Source organism: Oncorhynchus mykiss, chromosome 2, assembly GCF_057628025.1.
Source record: "Oncorhynchus mykiss isolate SJ-2025 chromosome 2, ASM5762802v1, whole genome shotgun sequence".
In the NCBI taxonomy this organism is placed as follows: domain Eukaryota; kingdom Metazoa; phylum Chordata; class Actinopteri; order Salmoniformes; family Salmonidae; genus Oncorhynchus; species Oncorhynchus mykiss.
This window is the reverse complement of record NC_143023.1, coordinates 43,606,425-43,627,710: the sequence shown is the minus strand read 5'-3', so window position 1 is coordinate 43,627,710 and position 21,286 is coordinate 43,606,425. Positions and strand designations below refer to the sequence as shown.

At 41.3% G+C, this 21,286-nt stretch overlaps 1 protein-coding gene across 4 annotated transcripts in view; it reads left to right on the top strand.

The window, feature by feature from the left end:
* LOC110490335 (receptor-type tyrosine-protein phosphatase U) overlaps positions 1–21,286 on the top strand; it is a 322,183-nt gene that overhangs the window by 135,807 nt on the left and 165,090 nt on the right. For all 4 annotated transcript variants that reach the window (XM_021563683.3, XM_021563669.3, XM_090200408.1 and 1 more), the window contains exon 4: positions 16,024–16,105. In XM_021563683.3, coding sequence (XP_021419358.3) covers positions 16,024–16,105 — 82 coding nt within the window. The remainder of the gene's footprint in view (positions 1–16,023; positions 16,106–21,286) is intronic.

Sequence of the window (21,286 nt, the reverse complement as noted above, 5' to 3'; positions counted from 1 at the left end):
CACCAGTGACTCTGTCAATAATAAAGTGGTCAGATGAAACAGATACTAAGCTACAGGACTGTTTTGCTAGCACAGACTGGAATATGTTGCCGGAATTCTTCTGATGGCATTGAGGAGTAGACCACATCAGTCACTGGCTTCATCAATACGTGCATTGATGACGCTGTCCCCACAGTGACTGTATGTACATACACCAACCAGAAGCCACAGATTGCAGGCAACATTCACACCGAGCTAAAGGGTAGAGCTGCCGCTTTCAAGGAGCGGGACTCTAACCTGGAAGCTTGTAAGAAATCCTGCTATGCCCTCTGACGAACCATCAAACAGACAAAGCGTCAATACAGGACTAAGATTGAATTCTACTACACCGGCTCCGACGCTTGACGGATGTGGCAGGGCTTGCAAACCATTATGGACTACAAAGGGAAGCACAGCCAAGAGCTGCCCAGTGACATGAGCCTACCAGAGTGGCGACATTACTTCAATACTTGATTCAAAGCAAGTAACACTGAAACATGCATGACAGCATCAGCTGTTCTGGACAACTGTGTGATCACGCTTTCCGCAACCGATGTGAGGAAGACCTTTAAACAGGTCAACATTCACAAGGCCGCAGACAGGTTACCATGACGTGTACACCGAGCATGCTCTGACCAACTGGCAAGTGTCTTCGCTGACATTTTCAACCTCTCCTTGTCTGAGTCTGTAATACCAACATGTTTTGAGCAGACCACCTTAGTGTTCTTTGGCACAGGGACTAAGGTAACCTGCCTAAATCACTACCGACCCGTAGAACTCACATCTGTAGCCATGAAGTGCTTTGAAAGGCAGGTCATGGCTCACATCAAAGCCATTATCCCAGAAACCCTAGACCCACTCCAATTTGCATACCACCCCAACAGATCCACAGATGATGCAATCTCTATTTCACTCCACACTCCCCTTTCACACCTGGACAAAGGGAACACCTAGCGTCGCAAGAAAAAGTATGTGAACCCTTTGGAAATACCTGGATTTCTGCATAAATTGGTCATACAATTTTTTACCTGAACTTTATCTAGGTCACAACAATAGCCAAACACAGTCTGCTTTAACTAATAACACACAAACAATTATAGGTTTTCATGTCTTTGTTGAACACACCGTTTAAACCTTCACAGTGCAGGGTGGGCAAATAATGTGAATCCTTGGATATAATAACTTGTTGACCCTCCATTGGCAGCAATAACCTCAATCAAATGATTTCTGTAGTTGCGGAGCAGACCTGCACAACGGTCAGGAGGAATTTTGGACTATTCCTCTTTACAAAACTGTTTCAGTTCAGCAATATTCTTGGGATGTCTGGTGTGAACTGCTCTCTTGAGGTCTGTCACAGCATCTCAATCAGGTTGAGGTCAGGACTCTGGACTCTGACTTTCTCCAGAAGCTGTATTTTCTTCTGTTGAAGCCATTCTGTTGTTGATTTACTAATGTGTCATTGTCCTGTTGCATCACCCAACTTCTGTTGAGCTTCAATTGGCGGATAGATAGCCTAACATTGTCCTGCAATATGTCTTGATAAACTTGGGAATTCATTTTTCCGTCGATGATAGCAAGCTGTCCAGGCCCTGAGGCAGCATAGCAGCCCAAAACCATGATGCTCCCTCCACCATAGTTTACAGTTGAGATGAAGTTTTGATGCTGGAGTGCTGTGCCTTTTTTTTCTCTACACATGGTGTTGTGTGTTCCTTCCAAATAACTCACCTGTCCACAGAATACTTTGCCAGTAGCGCTGTGAAACATCCAGGTGCACTTTTGCAAACTTCAGACATGCAGCAATGTTTTTTTGGACAGCAGTGGCTTCTTCCGTGGTGTCCTCCCATGAACACTATTCTTATTTAGTGTTTTACGGATTGTATTTACTACGTGGTTAAATGAATCATGTAACATTTTACTCAGTAGTAACCTGGGGTACCACGGGAAAAGTTTGTTTTATGAGTCATCATTTCCTAAATTAAAAGATCAGAATATCTCAGTATCAGCAGTCAATTGATAATAAGTATTACCTCATATTAGTCTCATTCTGAACGTAATCTGTTAAATCTGCTCCAACGCTAGTCTACATGAGGATTCAGCGATACATAAATTGGCTTAATTATTTATTTACTAACTAAATAGTCACACAGAATTACATAAACACACACACAGGATAGATTATACATTGATTACTACATAATACAATGAAAAGTACCTAGTGGAATAACGCGATGTGAGGGCTGGTTACACAATGAAGGGGTGGGGAAAGAAAGAGCGGGAGAAGGAGAGACAAATTAATTCAACTATTGTACATACAGTTGAATAATACGCTCATTGTAAATTTGGATTTTTAGCTGGAGGCGGTGCATGTCTAGTCTTCTTCTCTGTTGAGTTTGAGGGTCTTACCATTTTCTGGTCAGGTAGAGTCTAACATTTTACACGTGTAGCCACAGCTCCACACTTTCTGATCTGGTGGTTTTAAACCATTTGTGACGTCTGGCTTACTGTCCGTATACTTGTCTTTAGTTTTAAACCATTACTCAGCCATATAGCCACCAGTCCACGATGTCTGGTTTAATGTAAATATTGTTAGGAGTACTTTTATAAACACTCTGGGGGGGGGGGGGGGGGGGGGGGTGTTCCATCCTTTTGGTATAATGTCTGTGCTCACGTTGGCGTGGTTACTGACTGGGTAAAACTTTACATGAAAAACAATTCTCATTTAGAATGCTAAAATCACGTTTCGTATTTAATCATATGAGTTTACAACATTTAGATGTAACTCTGACATATATATTGTGAAATCTCTTGAAGTTACAATGTTTCCATTATTACATCTTTAATGATATCACAGGACAATTACGCTGCTGCTACTCTCTGTTATTATCCATGTATAGTCACTTTAGTAAATCTACCTACATGTACATATTACCTCAATTACCTCAACTAACCGGTGCCCCCACACATTGACTCTGTACCGGTACCCCCGTATATAGCCTCACTATTGTTATTTTACTGCTGCCTTTCAATTTTTGTTACTTTTATTTTTTATATATTTTTAAATTAAAACTGCATTGTAGTTTAACTTCTTGACCCTACCCATCCCTTAACATCTTGAAACTAGGGGGAACTATTTTTAATTTTGGAAAAATAACGTTCCCAAAGTAAACCGCCTATTTCTCAGGACCAGATGCTAGATTTATTAAAAAATAAAACCAGATACCTTATTGACATAAGTATTCAGACTCATAAATTTTAAAAAATCTATTTCAATCATTCAAATGTATTAATAAAGCCCTTCTTATAAAGCCCTGCTGTACAGAAACCCAGCCTTAAACCCCAAACAGCAAGCAATGCAGCTGTAGAAGCAAGGTGCCTAGGAAAAACTCCCTAAAAAAGGCCAGAACCTAGGAAGAAACTGAGAGAGGAACCAGGCTATGAGGGGCGGCCAGTCCTCTTCTGGCTGTGCCGGGTGGAGATTATAACAGAACATGGCCAAGATGTTCAAATGTTCATAGATAACAAGCAGGATCAAATAATAATCACAGTGGTTGTCGAGGGTGCAACAGGTCAGCACCTCAAGAGTAAATGTCAGTTGGCTTTTCCTAGCCAATTATTCAGAGTATCTCTACCTCTCTGCTGTCTCTAGAGAGTTGAAAACAGCAGGTCTGGGACAGGACGTCCGGTGAACAGGTCAGTGTTCCATAGCCACAGGCAGAACAGTTGAAACTGGGGCAGCAGCTCAGCCAGGTGGACTGGGGACAGCAAGGAGTCATCAGGCCAGTAGTGCTGATGCATGGTCCTAGGGCTCAGGTCCTCTGAGAGAAAGAAAGAAAGATAGAAGGAAAGAAAGGGAGAATTAGAGAGATAGAGAGAGCATACTTACATTTACACAGGACACCGGATAAGACAGGAGAAATACTCCAGATATAACAGACTGACCCTAGCCCCCCGACAAATAAACTACTGTAGCAAAAACACTGGAGGCTGAGACAGGAGGGGTCGGGAGACACTGTGGCCCCATCCGAGGACACCCCCGGACAGTGCCAAACAGGCAGGATATACCCCACCCACTTTGCCAAAGCATAGCCCCACACCACTAGAGGGATATTGAAGTTGAACTCAGGTGCATCCTGTTTCCACTGGTCATCCTAGAGATGTTTCTACATCTTGATTGGAGTCCACCTGTAGTAAATTAAATTGAATGGACATGATTGGGAAAGGCACATACCTGTCAACATGAGGTCACACATTTGACATTGTATGTCAGAGAAAAAACGAGACAGGATTATGTCAAATCACAGATCTGGGGAAAGGTACCAAAAAATGTCTGCAGCATTGAAGGTCCCCAAGAACACAGTGGCCTCTCATTCTTAAATGGAAGAAGTTTAGAACCACCAATACTTCTTAGAGTTTGCCGCCTGGCCAAACTGAGTAATCAGGGGAGAAGGGCCTTGGTCAAGGAGGTGACCAAGTACCCAATGATTACTCTGACAGAGCTCCAGAGTTCCTCTTTGGAGATGGTTGTCCTTCTGGAAGGTTCTCCCATCTCTGCAACACTTTACCAATCAGGCCTTTATGGTAGTGGCCAGACTGAAGACACCCCTCAGTAAAATGCACATGACGATCCGCTCGTAGTTTGCCAAAAGCCACCTAAAGGACTCTCAGACCATGAGAATCAAGATTCTCTGGTCTGATGAAACTAAGATTGAACTCTTTGGCCTGAATGCCTTTGGCCTGAATGCCAGCATCACCTACGGTGATGCATGGTGGTGGCAACATCATGCTGTGCGGATGTTTTCCAGCAGCAGGAACTGGGATACTAGTCAGAATCGAGGGAAAGAGGAACAGAGCAAAGTACAGCGAGATCCTTGATGAAGACCTGCTCCAGAGTGCTCAGGATCTCAGACTGGTGGGATTTTTCACCTTCCAACATGACAATTGCCCTAATCACACAGCCAAGACAACGCAGGAGTGGCTTCGGGACAAGTTTCTGAATGTCCTTGAGTGGCCCAGCTAGAGCCCAGACTTGAACCCGATCGAACATCTTTGGAAAGATCTGATAATAGCTATGCAGTGACTCTCCCCTTCCAACCTGACAGAGCTTGAGAGGATCTGTAGAGAAGAATGGGGGAAACTCTCCAAATACAGGTGTGCCAAGCTTGTAGCGTCATACCCAAGAAGACTTGAGGATGTAATCGCTGCTTCAACAAATTACTGAGTAAAGGGTATGAATATTTACACTACCTTTCAAAAGTTTGGGGTCAAAAGCACATTTTTTGTCCATTAAAATAACATCAAATTGATCAGAAATACAGTGTAAACATTGTTAATGTTGTAAATGACTATTGTAGCTGGAAACTGAATATTTTTTTATGGAATATCTACATAGACGTACAGAGACCCATTATCAGCAACCATTACTCCTGTGTTCCAATTGCACGTTGTGTTAGCAAATCCAAGATTATAAATGTAAAAGTCTAATTGATCATAAGAAAACTATTTAGCAATTATGTTAGCAGAGCTGAAAACTGTTGTGCTCATTAAATAAAACCTGACTTCTTTAGACTACTTGAGTATCTGGAGCATCAGCATTTGTGGGTTCGATGACAGGCTCAAAATGGCCAGAAACAAAGACTTTCTTCTGAAACTCGTCAGTCTATTCTTGTTCTGAGAAATGAAGGTTATTCCTAGTGAGAAATTGCCAAGAAACGGAAGATCTCGTACAACACTGTGTAGTACTCCTTTCACAGAACAATGCAAACTGGCCCTAACCAGAATAAAAAGAGGAGTGTGAGGCCCTGGTGCACAACTGAGCAAGAGGACAAGTACATTAGAGTGTCTAGTTTGAGAAACAGACACCTCACAAGTCCTCAACTGGCAGCTTCATTAAATAAATAAATAAATGACATAGGGTCCTGAAAAAGGGACGTTTCTGTCTTTCAAAGATAATACGTAAAAATCCAAATAACTTCACAGATCTTAATTCTAAAGGGTTTAAACACTGTTTCCCATGCTTGTTCAATGAACCATAAACAATTAATGAACAAACACCTGTGGAATGGTCGTTAAGACACTAACAGCTTACGGACGGTAGGCAATTAAGATCACAGTTATGAAAACTTAGGACACTGAAGAGGCCTTTCTACTGTCTCTGAAAAACACCAAAAGAAAGATGCCCAGGGTCCCTGCTCATCTGCGTGAACGTGCCTTATTCATGCTGCAAGGAGGCATGAGGACTGCAGATGTGGCCAGGTCAATAAATTGCAATGTCCGTACTGTGAGACAGGGCGGACAGCTGATCGTCCTCGCAGTGGCATATCACGTGTAACAACACCTGCACAGGATCGGTACATCCGAACACCTGCGGGACAGGTACAGGATGGCAACAACAACTGCTCGAGTTACATCAGGAACGCACAATCCCTCCATCGTTGCTCAGACTGTCCGAAATAAGCTGAGAGAGGCTGGACTGAGGGCTTGTTGGCCTGTTGGAAGGCAAGTCCTCACCAGACATCCCCAGCAATAACGTCGCCAATGGGCACAAACCCACTGTCGCTGGACCAGACAGGACTGGCATAAAGTGCTCTTCACTGACGAGTCACAGTTTTGTCTCACCAGGGGTGATGGTCGGATTTGCATTTATCGTTGAAGGAATGAGCATTACACTGAGGCCTGTACTCTGGAGCGGGATTGATTTGGAGGTGGAGGGTCCATCATGGTCTGAGACCATCATCATCGGACTGAGCTTGTTGTCATTGCAGGCAATCTCAACGCTGTGCATTACAGGGAAGACATCCTCCTCCATCATGTGATACCCTTCCTGCAGGCTCATCCAGACATGACCCTCCAGCATGACAGTGTCACCAGCCATACTGCTCGTTCTGTGCGTGATTTCCTGCTAGACAGGAATGTCAGTGTTCTGCCATGGCCAGCGAAGAGCCCGGATCTCAATCTCATTGAGCACGTCTGGGACCTTTTGAATCAGAGGGTGAGGGCTAGGCCAATTCCAGCATGCCAGCAGCATACCACCCTGCATACCACTGCTGGCTTGCTTCTGAAAGTAAGCAGGGTTGGTCCTGGTCAGTTCCTGGATGGGAGACCAGATGCTGCTGGAAGTGGTGTTGGAGGGCCAGTAGGAGGCACTCTTTCCTCTGGTCTAAAAAAATATCCTAATGCCCCAGGGCAGTGATTGGGGACACTGCCCTGTGTTGGGTGCCGTCTTTCGAATGGGACGTTAAACGGGTGTCCTGACTCTCTGAGGTCATTAAAGATCCCATGGCACTTATCGTAAGCGTAGGGGTGTTAACCCTGGTGTCCTGGCCAAATTCCCAATCTGGCCCTCAATCCATCACGGTCACCTAATAATCCCCCGTTTACAATTGGCTCATTAATCCCCCTCTCCCCTGTAATTATTCCCCAGGTCATTGCTGCAAATGAGAATGTGTTCTCAGTCAATTTACCTGGTAAAATAACTAATAAATAAAACATTCCCCCCAGAAATGTCCGGTAACTTGCTGGTTCCTAGGTGGAAGAGTGGGGTAACATCGCACAGCAAGAACTGGCAAATCTGGTGCAGTCCATGAGGAGATGCACTGCAGTACTTAATGCAGCTGGTGGCCACACCAGATACTGACTGTTACCTTTGATTTTGACCCCCCCCCTTTGTTCAGTGACACATTATTCTATTTCTGTTAGTCACAAGTCTGTGGAACTTGTTCAGTTTATGTCTCAGTTGTTGAATCTTTCTAATACTGGAACTCAACTATAGTTTTTTGCATATTTCTAAATCATCTTTATGGAGTCAGATATTCAGTTTAATAGACTAATAGCATAGTCTCATCAACTGCCGGACCTCCTCTGCCATCTCACCAGTCGTTATCACCGGCAGCTCTATGTTGAAAAGCCTCTCGGTTCCCGGGGCAAAAAACTTGTGCTAACATGGGGCTCGGATTCAGGACATTACTAGGCTGCTTCCTACATGCACATTACAACCGGCAAAGGTAGTTCAAGTTACTTTATGTATGCAAAACTGAATAAAGGTTTCTGTTTAGCTGTTATTGTACCGGCACCCCCTGTATATAGGCTCATTATTGATTTATATTTTAATCATTTCTTTAAACTTTATTTTGTTTAGTACATCTTCTCTAAATTCAATTGTCTTAAAACTGCATTGTTGGATAAGGGCTTGTAAGTAAGCATTTCACGGTTCGGTCTACACCTCTTGTATTCGGCGCATGTGACAAATACAATTTAATTTGATTTGATTATTGTTACAGGAATTATTTTCCTCTGTTTTAATAACCAATTAAAATAAATCACTCTGTCAATTCATAAGAGTTTGTAAGACCCTTATTGGTATAAAATGGACAGTGACCAGCCTTTGAAATCAACCAGCTCGTGAATACTGCCCATTACACATTTTACCACAGGTTATAAACTGAAAATTACGTCATTAGTTTTAGTACTAACCCGTGTCATCTCCGCTCTAGTAGAATGGCTGTATGGTTCTCATATGTCTCTCTCTATTAAGATAATATATGACCGAGCCAAGGTCAGCTTGTGTAGATAAGCCTTCTAGCCAGTCTGGCTATAAATTCATTCATTTCTACCGTGGTACAGACAGTCATTGTTCTAATTCTTGATTATATTTACACACATTATATTCAGTACTAGGGTTAAATAGAAAATTCATACATATACAGTAACATAATAGTATTCTGATTAGTACATATACAGTAACATAATAGTATTCTGATTAGTACATATACAGTAACATAATAGTATTCTGATTAGTCAGTCCTGATTAAAATGTATACATAATTAGTCATCATTGATAAAAATTCCCTTAACAATTATTGTCTGATGTCTTTATTTGTAAACTTATACAGGGCTCTCTTGTAAAATAGTTGTATCTCATTTTGACCCCCTGTTTAAGTACTCACACCTTACAATGGAGTGGCCCTGTCATTTTGACAAGCAATAAGTCAGGGCTGCACTTCGATCATATGTGTGGGCAGGTTGCCCTCGATGCTGGGAAAACAAACCTCGCCCCCATGTCTAATAACCGTCTCACTATTACTGGGGGTGGTGATTTGATATTGATTGGATTTCACTGGAGCCCACAGACCTCCACCTTATTGTACCACATGATGGGTACGGAAGCCACCTGTCCGCAGAGACACATGGCCCTTTCCTTGCTATACTATCTGCTGTTATAGCTTCAGAGCTGCCTGTGTCTAGAATGCTGAATGGGGCCCTGTGTCAGGCAGCACATTGTGCTTCCCGATAAAGCCATTATTTCCCCAAGACCTCAGGGGCTTGTAGAGAACTATAGAACTTATCCATCTATTCCTCTTTTCCTCTCTCACTCACTCTCTCTCTCACTTAAATTACAATTGCTTTATTGACATGATGTCACAATGTACATATTGCCAAAACATACTTTGAAATTAAGTGATTCATTTACAATATTAATATCATTAAAATAATAATAATAGTCAGGATTGTCAACAGGACAATCAGAAACAACAATAATTAAGGGTAAAAATAACCGTACAATGGATAATAACAATGGCATAGAGGATATGTGCAGATTGGCTGGTCTGTCAGACACTGTCTCTCATCTTATCTTCTGCATCAATTTAGTGCACTGCCAACCCACAGCTCTCTACTTCCTCCGTCAACAGGATGGGTAGCCTATTCTCATTAGAGATGTCTTTGAATAATGGTTTCAAATTTGGGGAAATGACACTCATTGTTTTATATTTTTTACATTTTGTTCGGGGAATGCAGCTCTGTCTCGAGTTCTGTTGTGATGCAGTGATGGCATAGCCTCTACAGTGTCTACCCTTTTTCAATGGTAATGCTGTGCACACTGAGCCTGTACTTTGGTCAAGGCCTTTCTAAGGTTTTGATCAGTAACCATGGTCAAATAGTTTGCCATGGTGTGCTTTCAATTTAGGGTCACAAAAATGGCCAAAGTGAAATGGAGACAGTAGATACAGCTGGTTTGTTGTAATATATGAAAGACAGTAGATCTAGCTGGTCTGTCATAATATAATAGAGACGGTAGATCTAGCTGAAATGTCATAATATAAAATAGACAGTAGATCTAGCTGGTCTGTCATAATATAAATGAGACCGTAGATCTAGCAGGTCTATAATAATATATTCAACCTTATGTTCCCTGTACTCTATATATATCTGTTTATTATACCTGTTGACACAGGGCTCATATGTGAAACTATTCTAACTGAACATTTTCTTTCACAGCGACACTGACTCCGAATGGGAGCCCCCAGTGCCAAGGTGTCCATCCCCCACTAAAGCTGGTTCATCCAGCTCCTGCCACAAGTGGTGTTCCACATTTATTTCTGCAGGCATGGATGTGCCTCAGGGCCAAAAGGGCACAGCATGGAGGTGTTGCAGTGTTCTTTGCAAAATGAAGTCCCCCATCACCTGCACCACATGCTTGGTGACCCTCTGCTTTACAGCAGAAAGAGACTGCTATGGCACTTGGCATCAGCAGCACACTATTGTGTAGAGGACTGAGGGTCTTCCAAATATTGAAAGTGTTATTTTGTAAATGTATATATTCTTTTCTCATGTTTTTTCTCCATTTTTTTTTTGGGGGGGGGTGTGTTAGAATACCATTTTGGTATGTTGTATATAGTTATTCCATTCAAAATGTATAACTTCACCAATTTGGCCACTTGGGTACATTTGGGCTACTTGTGTGGGGCACCTGGGTGACTTCATGATAAATGTCATGTAGCACACTCACTTCGGAAGTTATCATTCTGAAACTTTGCACAAGTACTGTTGCTCGCTTATGTTTTCACTGAAATTGTCCCCATCATCCTACAGTGCCTTGCGAAAGTATTCGGCCCCCTTGAACTTTGCGACCTTTTGCCACATTTCAGGCTTCAAACATAAAGATATAAAACTGTATTTTTTTGTGAAGAATCAACAACAAGTGGGACACAATCATGAAGTGGAACGTCATTTATTGGATATTTCAAACCTTTTTAACAAATCAAAAACTGAAAAAATTGGGCGCGCAAAATTATTCAGCCCCCTTAAGTTAATACTTTGTAGCGCCACCTTTTGCTGCGATTACAGCTGTAAGTCGCTTGGGGTATGTCTCTATCAGTTTTGCACATCGAGAGACTGACATTTTTTCCCATTCCTCCTTGCAAAACAGCTCGAGCTCAGTGAGGTTGGATGGAGAGCATTTGTGAACAGCAGTTTTCAGTTCTTTCCACAGATTCTCGATTGGATTCAGGTCTGGACTTTGACTTGGCCATTCTAACACCTGGATATGTTTATTTTTGAACCATTCCATTGTAGATTTTGCTTTATGTTTTGGATCATTGTCTTGTTGGAAGACAAATCTCCGTCCCAGTCTCAGGTCTTTTGCAGACTCCATCAGGTTTTCTTCCAGAATGGTCCTGTATTTGGCTCCATCCATCTTCCCATCAATTTTAACCATCTTACCTGTCCCTGCTGAAGAAAAGCAGGCCCAAACCATGATGCTGCCACCACCATGTTTGACAGTGGGGATGGTGTGTTCAGAGTGATGAGCTGTGTTGCTTTTACGCCAAACATAAAGTTTTGCATTGTTGCCAAAAAGTTCAATTTTGGTTTCATCTGACCAGAGCACCTTCTTCCACATGTTTGGTGTGTCTCCCAGGTGTCTTGTGGCAAACTTTAAACGACACTTTTTATGGATATCTTTAAAGCTTGGGAAATCTTTTTGTATCCAAATCCGGCTTTAAACTTCTTCACAACAGTATCTCGGACTTGCCTGGTGTGTTCCTTGTTCTTCATGATGCTCTCTGCGCTTTTAACGGACCTCTGAGACTATCACAGTGCGGGTGCATTTATACGGAGACTTGATTACACACAGGTGGATTGTATTTATCATCATTAGTCATTTAGGTCAACATTGGATCATTCAGAGATCCTCACTGAACTTCTGGAGAGAGTTTGCTGCACTGAAAGTAAAGGGGCTGAATAATTTTGCACGCCCAATTTTTCAGTTTTTGATTTGTTAAAAAAGTTTAAAATATCCAATAAATGTCGTTCCCCTTCATGATTGTGTCCCACTTGTTGTTGATTCTTCACAAAAAAATACAGTTTTATATCTTTATGTTTGAAGCCTGAAATGTGGCAAAAGGTCGCAAAGTTCAAGGGGGCCGAAGACTTTCGCAAGGCACTGTATCTGAATGTTTGTTTTGTTTTGTCTTGTCTTGTTAATTTTAAAGATGATACAACAATACAAATGAAAAAAACGTATGGTTTTTTCATTGTATTATCTAAACCAGATCTATTGTGTTATATTCTCCTACATTCAATTCACATTTACACAAACCTCAGAGTGTTTTCTTTCAAATTAAATCAAGAATATGCATATCCTTGGTTCTGAGCCTGAGCTACATGCAGTTAGATTTGGGTGTCTTCAGGCGAAATTGAAAAAAGTAAGGGGGTAGCTGTAAGAGGTTAACCTGTCTAAGATATTGGTTCCCAATTGGGGATCAACCCTCCCACGTTCAGCCGGAACGGTGGCGCATGGAACGCAAAAATATTCTTAAAAATATTTAACCTCCACACATTAACAAGTCCAATAGCTCAAATGAAAGATAAACACCTTGTTCATCTAGCCAGATTTCTAGTCAGATTTCTAAAATGTTTTACGGCGAAAACATAGCACATATATATGTAAAACCACCACCAGACACAGCTCATTTGAATAGCCAAAACATGCAATCAACAAACGCAGGATTAACCTTTCTGATCTCCCCATCCCGGATCCGGGTTCGTGAATACAGACTCAAGCTCATTACCATAACGCAACGTTAACTATTCATGAAAATCGCAAATGAAATGAAATAAATATGCTAGCTCTCAAGCTTAGCCTTTTGTTAACAACACTGTCATCTCAGATTTTCAAAATATGCTTCTCAACCATTGCAAAACAAGCATTTGTGTAACAGTATTGATGGCTAACGTAGCATTTAGCATTAGCATTCAGCTGGCAACATTTACACAAAAAAACAGAAAAGCATTCAAAAAAATCATTTACCTTTGAAGAACTTCAGATGTTTTCAATGAGGAGACTCTCAGATAGCAAATGTTCAGTTTTTCCTGAAAGATTATTTGTTTAGGACAAATCGCTCCGTTTTCTGCGTCACGTTTAGCTATGAAAAAACCCCTGTATCCAGGATTGTGTAAATCTATCAGCAAGCTCATTAGCATAACACAACGTTAACTATTTATGAAAATCGCAAATGAAATGAAATAAATATGCCATCTCTCAAGCTTAGCCTTTTGTAAACAACACTGTCATCTCAGATTTTCAAAATATGCTTCTCAACCATAGGAAAACAATAATTTGTGTAAAAGTAGCTAGCTAGAGTTAGCATTTCGCGTTAGCATTTAGCGTTAGCATTAGCGTTAGCATCCAGCACGCAACATTAACAAAAACATAAAAGCCTTCAAATAAAATCATTTACCTTTGAAGAACTTCTGATGTTTTCAATGAGGATACTCTCAGTTAGATAGCAGATGCTCAGTTTTTCCAAAAAGATTCCTTGTGTATTAGAAATAGCTCCGTTTTATACATCACATTTGGCTACCAAAAAAAATCCATAAATTCAGTCCTCAAAACGCAAACTTTTTTCCAAATTAACTCCATAATATCGACTGAAAACATGGCAAACGTTGTTTAGAATCAATCATCAAGGTGTTTTTCACATATCTCTTCATTGATACATCGTTCTTGGACACATGCTTTCTCCCCTGAATCAAATGGTAAAGTAGAAGCAGCTGGCAATTGCGCACCGAATTCGACGCAGGACACCAGGCGGACACTTGGAAAATGTAGTCTCTTATGGTCAATCTTCCAATGATATGCCTACAAATACGTCACAATGCTGCTAAGACCTTGGGCGAACGACAGAAAGTGTAGGCTCATTCGTTGCGCAATCACAGCCATATAAGGAGAGAATGGAAAACAGAGCTTCAGAAATTCTGCTAATTCCTGGGTGATGCATCATCTTGGTTTCGCCTGTAGAATGAGTTCTGGGGCACTTACAGACAAAATCTTTGCAGATTCTGAAACTTCAGAGTGTTTTCTTTCCAAAACTGTCAATATGCATAGTCGAGCATCTTTTCGTGACAAAATATCGCGCTTAAAACGGGAACGTTTTTTATCCAAAAATGAAATAGCGCCCCTAGAGCTCTAACAGGTTAAAAAATAAATCGCTCACTAACCTTTTGAAAATCTTCATCAGATGACAGTAATATGACATGTTACACAGTACATATTTTTTTTTTCAATAATATGCCATTTATATCCATAAATGTCCATTTACAGTGAGTTCACGTTCAGAAATTACTCAAAAATGCCCGCAGGAAATCTATGTAGCGCGGCAAGATAACGTAAATAGACATCATAAACTTTGACTAAATATACATGTTCTACATATAGTTAGAAAGATACACTGCTTCTTTATGCAACCGCTTTGTTAGATTTATTTTTAACGTTACAGAAATCGCACACTATTCCATATGCTGAGACAGCGCTCAGTTCCAAGCTACATTTCTACGTAATGTTGGAGTCAACAGAAACACAGATTTAAGCATAAATATTCCCTTACCTTCGATGGTCTTCGTTCAGAATGTTCTGGAAGGCTTCATACTTACCCAATACATCGTTTGGTTTCAAGTCTTGCGTCTTTGTATTAGCTACTGCTAATAACATCAGCTGAAATGCACCCAAAACGTCCTCTGGTCCGGAAAAGTTGCGCATCAAAACTTCAAAATTACATATTATATGTCGACTAAACAGGTCAAACTAAGTGCAGAAGCAAGCTTTATGATGTTTTAGACACGCAAAACAAACTTCAATTCAATCGGCCATCGTCTGCCCTTCTCTTGAGTGCTGGAACAAAGGAATGGCTGGGACCAATTCGCGCCCCTACGCACAGCCTATTCTCTCGTGGCACGCACTAATTTCACTCCCATAGGGTCAATTCTCGCGGGATTTGAACGATTCAAAGCTCTACTGAAAGAGGACATCTAGCGGAAGAGATAGAAAGTGAATCATAACTGGTTGGGAAGGGTGGGGGCCATGACGTCAAAGTTGCTCCAACTTTCATGGCCACAAAAACTAGTTTGGAAGAATGCCTGCCCTGTGAGTTCTGCTATACTTACAGACATAATTCCAACGGTTTTAGAATCTTTAGAGTGTTTTCTATCCAATAATACTTTTTATTTGCATATATTAGCAATTTTTGACAGATTTTTTTTTCAGTTTACTAGGGGTACCCAATCTCTCCAAAGGGGGCGTATGTCTGCCATATCCATGTCTGCCTTTTGAATGAGGTATGGTAGTAGGTTCCAGGCGCACTGGTTTGTGTCAAGAACTGCAGCGCTGCTGGGTTTTTCACACTCAACAGTTTCATGTGTGTATCAAGAATGTTTCATCATTCATTCATTGGAGTCAACATGGTCCAGCATCCCTGTGGAATGCTTTTGACACCGTTTAGAGTCCATGCCCTGACTAATTGAGGCTGTTCTGAAGGAAAGGGGGAGAGAGCAACTTCAATTTTTAGGAAGGTGTTCCTATTGTTTTGAAAACTCAGTGTATAATACTACAGAAAACCAGGTTACTGTTTACACAAATGTCTCTGTAATTGTTAGTGTCAAATTTGTATCCATTCTTAAAGATGTGGGTCCTTGGTCCTCTCTCTTTTTTCCCTGACCCATCTTGTGGGTCAGTAACTGTGCAATGCATTGTCTAGAACTTTGTGATAATAATTAAGACCTCTGCCTCAGGAGGACAGTTTGAATTGATGCAAATGCCTCTTACATTTTTTTTAAATGCTTCAAAACAAATGCCAAAGCTTCATTCAATTGTATAAAGGATAACAGCAATCACATTTGTTTCAATATTTACCCCTCCATGGTATCTCACTTATTTGTTTTAATTCTACTCCCCAGGTCCTGATCGAAGCAACTGTTTCCAGGGAGCGGCGAGGCTACATCGCCATTGATGACATCATGCTCCTGACCTATCCCTGTTGTGAGTACCATCACCAATGTATAAGAGGAGGGAGGTGGTTGGGGATCGAAAATGTAGAGACAGATACTGCATAGAGAGTTAGTTCCATTTGATAAAGAGGAAAAGAACGCTAATGGAAGATTTACTTTTTCATTGGTTGATTGCAATGTGGGTCCAAATGTGGGTCCAGGTTTGATGTAAATGACATTTGCCCAAAACACTCACCAGTTGCCTCCTCAGCTCCAGCCACTCCCCTGTGATTTAGTCTCAAGAGCACTCACAATGTGCCCAACTGACTCAAGGTTAGAGATGGAAAAATAGAAAACTTTTTCTGATTTATCCCACAAAGTAAATACACCCTCTAAGTATGCAGAAGTTCTAAACAACTCTTTAGCTCTTCTCTCCTCTGTATTATATACTGTATTATATATAGTGATTATTGATGTGTATTGCAGTGTTTGTATTTTTTGTCAAATGTAGTGCTCATCTGTGAAAGAGCATGACTCAGCATGACTATCTGTCAAAATAAATATTAGATGGTCGACCGATTATGATTTTTCAACGCCGATACCGATTTATTGGAGGACCAAAAAAGCCGATACCGATTAATCGGCCGATTTAAAAATAATAATAATAATAATAATAATGTATTTGTAATAATGACAATTACAACAATACTGAATGAACACTTATTTTAACTTAATATAATACATCAATAAAATCAATTTAGCCTCAAGTAAATAATGAAACATGTTCAATTTGGTTTAAATAATGCAAAAACAAAGTGTTGGAGAAGAAAGTAAAAGTGCAATATGTGCTATGTAAGAAAGCTAACGTTTCAGTTCCTTGCTCAGAACATGAGAACATATGAAAGCTGGTGGTTCCTTTAACATGACTCTTCAATATTCCCAGGTAAGAAGTTTTAGGCTTGTAGTTATTATAGGAATTGTAGGACTATTTCCCTCTATACCATTTGTATTTCATTAACATTTGACTATTGGATGTTCTTATAGGCACTTTAGTATTGCCAGTGTAACAGTATAGCGTCCGTCCATCTCCTCGCTCCTCCCTGGGCTCAAACCAGCAACACAACGACAACAGCCATCATCAAAGCAGCGTTACCCATGCAGAGCAAATGCAGAGCAAGGGGAACAACTACTAGAAGGCTCAGAGCGAGTGACGTTTGAAACGCTATTAGCGCACTAACTAGCTAGCCATTTTAAGCTATGATTAACCTCTTATGTTTGGAAAAATAACGTTCCCAAAGTAAATTACCTATTTCTCAGGACCAGATGCTAGAATATGCATGTAATTGACAGATTAGGATATAGAAAACACTCTAACGTTTCCAAAACTGTCAAAATATTGTCTGTGAGTGTAATAGAACTGATATTGCAGGCAAAATACTGAGAAAAATCAAACCAGGAAGTGTCTTCTATTTTGAAAACTCCATGTTCCATAGCCTCCCATTGCTCCATTTGAAGGGATATCAACCATATTCCTTTTCCTATCGCTTCCTCAAGGTGTCAACAGCCTTCAGACAGAGTTGCAGGCTTTTATTTTGAAAAATGAGCCAGAAAGATAACATCACGTCAGGTGATCACATGAGTTTTGCTCGCGCAACAGAATTTGGACAGCTATTGTTTTTCCCTCTCCTACATTTGCGGTTGATATATTATTGATTATATATTTTAAAAACAACCTGAGGATTGCTTCTAAAAAACGTTTGACATGTTTCTGTGGACATTTAGGATATTATTTGGAATTTGTCTGCGTTGTCGTGACCGCTCTTTCCTGTGGATTTCTGAACATAATGCGCCAAATAAACGGAGGCATTTTGGATATAATAATAATCTTTATGGAACAAAAGGAACATTTGTTGTGTAACTGGGAGTCTCGTGAGTGAAAACATCCGAAGATCATCAAAGGTAAACAATTCATTTGATTGCTTTTCTGATTTTCGTGACCAAGCTACCTGATGCTAAGTGTACTTAATGTTTTGTCATTAACTTACAAACACTTGAATTGCTTTCCCTGTAAAGCATATTTTCAAAATCTGAGATGACAGGTGGATTAACAAAAGGCTAAACTGTGTTTTGCAATATTGCATTTGTGATTTAATGAATATGAGTATTTTTAGTAATATTATTTGACTGCGGCGCTATGCTATTCAGCGGTTGCTGATGACAATTATGGGTAGCTTAATTAAGGGATGGGTAGCATTAAGAAGTTGGAGCTCTTCTCTGTCTGCAATTAACAAGTGTAACAGTACTCTTCTTGCGTTATGTACAATCAATCATCGACACAAACTCTAACTTGTAGCATCAGTCATGGAGATTTATTCGGATAGAAACAGCACAAAATTGCACGTCATGCAATGCACGGCCTACTGAATATCACTTGCAAACAAAAATAATACAAATGCAAAACTGCACTGCTCAAACATACCAGGTACACAGACACACAACATATTTACAGAATAATCCAGAGATAAAAAGTATATATATTTTTTAGACTACCTAATAGAGAAAACTAAAAGGTAAAGTTGTGTATATATCGAGGATGCAGACCCTGCTTTGAAACAGTCACTAAATATTCCAGTCATTAGACTATTCTCCACGAGAATTAGAGTGAAAAGTGGTTGATCAATCCCCTTAGCCCTCATAGGTGAACATGCCTGTTACGTGTTAAGTACAATCAGCGACTTTAAAACATCCAAGTAATACAATAAACCATCATAAGAGACTTTATCATATCCGTCACATTACCTTCCTGAAACCTCTACACATGGTCACAATGATGTAAAAACAAAACAAATAAAAGATGTCAATACCGTTGACCCTCTATTCACATATGAACCTTCAAGAGCTAATTGTCTGCTGATTCCTAATCTAAATCAGTCTTGACACTGGTTTAAATAGTCTTCTTGCCCTTGAACTAATACGACCCAGAGTACCTTCAACTGCATAAGGAGTGACAGCATTGTGTACTGTTGCAATAGTGGGTCTGTCAACACAGTCAGTGCGTAACTGATCAGGTAAGGAATGGTCCGAGTTTGGTAGGTCAGTACGGATATTGTAAGCAGACTGGTCAATTAGCTCACTCACTACACTGTTGCGGTCTTGGTCAGATTCTTGAAGACCCTCTGATCAAGGCAGACCTTCCAGCTGCAGTACATCTTCCACAAAATCCAAAGGTGGAATATGCTGAGCATCCAAGGATCGAACATCACCCTTCAGGCTTGTGTCACCTATTCCTTCAGAAGGCAACTCCGACACCCACACTTTTGTTCTGTACTCAGCATCATCATCCACTGCAGTGTCCATGGCAGGTGAGACCACAAGGCCATCATTCATGTCCTCAGACTCTGTTAATCCAGACATGTCTGTTCCATAATCAACGTCAGTATGAGGAAGAAAGTTGACTGGCATTATCAGGTTGTGATGTACCGTCTCCTGTCCAGTGGAGCTGTTCTGAATCTTTAAAGTGTGACTGTCAGCATTCAATCCAGTGACAAGGTAGATAGTATCCTCCCAAAGGTCAGCGAGCTTCCGCTTTCCACGCTCCCCTTTGTTAGCCAACAACACTCTATCACCAATCTCCACTGGTGCTCCTCAGACTTTTCTGTAATACAGGTTAACATCCCTCTTCAACTGCTTCACTGCAGATGCCTGTGCTCTATTTGTGGCTTCTTTCAGATCTCTCCTCAAGGACTGAACAAACTGGTCATAGTCGACAACTTCTGTGCCCAGAACATGTTTTCCAATGTCCTATCACAGGACCTTTCCTCATCGGATGGTACAGCGTGATGTGAGGCTTCTAAATACCTGAAACACTCAACAGTTCAGCTATTAGAGCGCTCTCAAAGGTGGCTCCCTGATCTGAGTGTATACGGCGAGGCATCCTGTAGACACAGAAATAGTTATTCCACAACTGATGAGCTACAGACTTAGCAGACTAGTTTGGACACAAGAAGGAATTTGGTAAAGTGCTCAGTAACAACGAGCACATCCAGGGACTTGTTTGAAGAATCTTCTGCAGAACAAAAGTCTATGCACACTAGTTCAAGAGGCTCTGTTGTTATTATGCTCTCAAGAGAAGCTCTTGCTTCCGAATCAGGAGTTTTGTTCACAATGCATCTCCTGCAGCACTTCACATCTTCCTTTACCTCCCTCTCCAGGCCTTGCCAGACGAACCTCTGTTTTGTCAGGTAGACTGTTCTCGGTTGGCCCTGGTGGCCAGCTTCATCATGGACAACCTTCAACACCATTGCTTTCATGGAGGCTGGAACCATATACAGATACGTTTTCCTCTTTGTAACCACATTCTTCGAAACACAATACAGTACACACATCTTCATGGTCAACTTGTCCCAACTTCTGAGAAGACACAAAACCTCAACACTCATGGGCTCTCTCTCTCCGGATGGTCTCCTCCCCCTCTCCACAAAGATGATCACTCTGCTCATCACATTGTCATCAGGCTGCTTACTCATCAGTAGGTTGTGTGGCAGAACATTGGTCGATGTTCTGCCACTGCAGAAGCATTGGCAACAGCAGTGCATGTGAGCCTACCTCACCCACCCAGCACTTGTGTGAATTAACAACAGCTGCAACTTCATGTCTTCATAAATCACCAGATGGGGGGTCAACAGTAGACTGGCAGCTAATGACCACCTCTTTGGAGTCAGAGGCTTTGTTAAAGGGGTGGTTGGACCAGCGAAACACGTCTTGCACTCTGTCTTTTCGCACAGCATTAGCTTCAGCTAGTAAGGTCTCGTACGGGACCCTTGTCAGGCGATGGAGTGCACTGGGCTCTCTGCTCAAAGCATCTGCAACAACATGTTTTAGTCCAGGGGTGTACTTGTACTCGTACGGTGCCAGCTTGGCGACCCATCCTATGTTCATAAGCATCGAGCTTTGCTTTGGTCAAGATGTATGTCAAGGGATTATTATCCGTCCATACCGTGAACTGCTGCCCCCGTAACCAGTGGTGGAACTTGTCATATAAAGCCCATTTCAATGCAAGAACTTGAGCCTGTGCGCAGGATACCTCGACTGCTTATAACTGAGGGGCTTGCTCGCAAGGGCTATAGGTCTCGGTCTAGCTCCCCGTTCTTGTACCAGGGACAGCACCTAAGCCGTTGCTGGACATGTCCACCAAGAGTATAAAGGGTTTGTCGAAGTTGGGGTGGGCCAACAA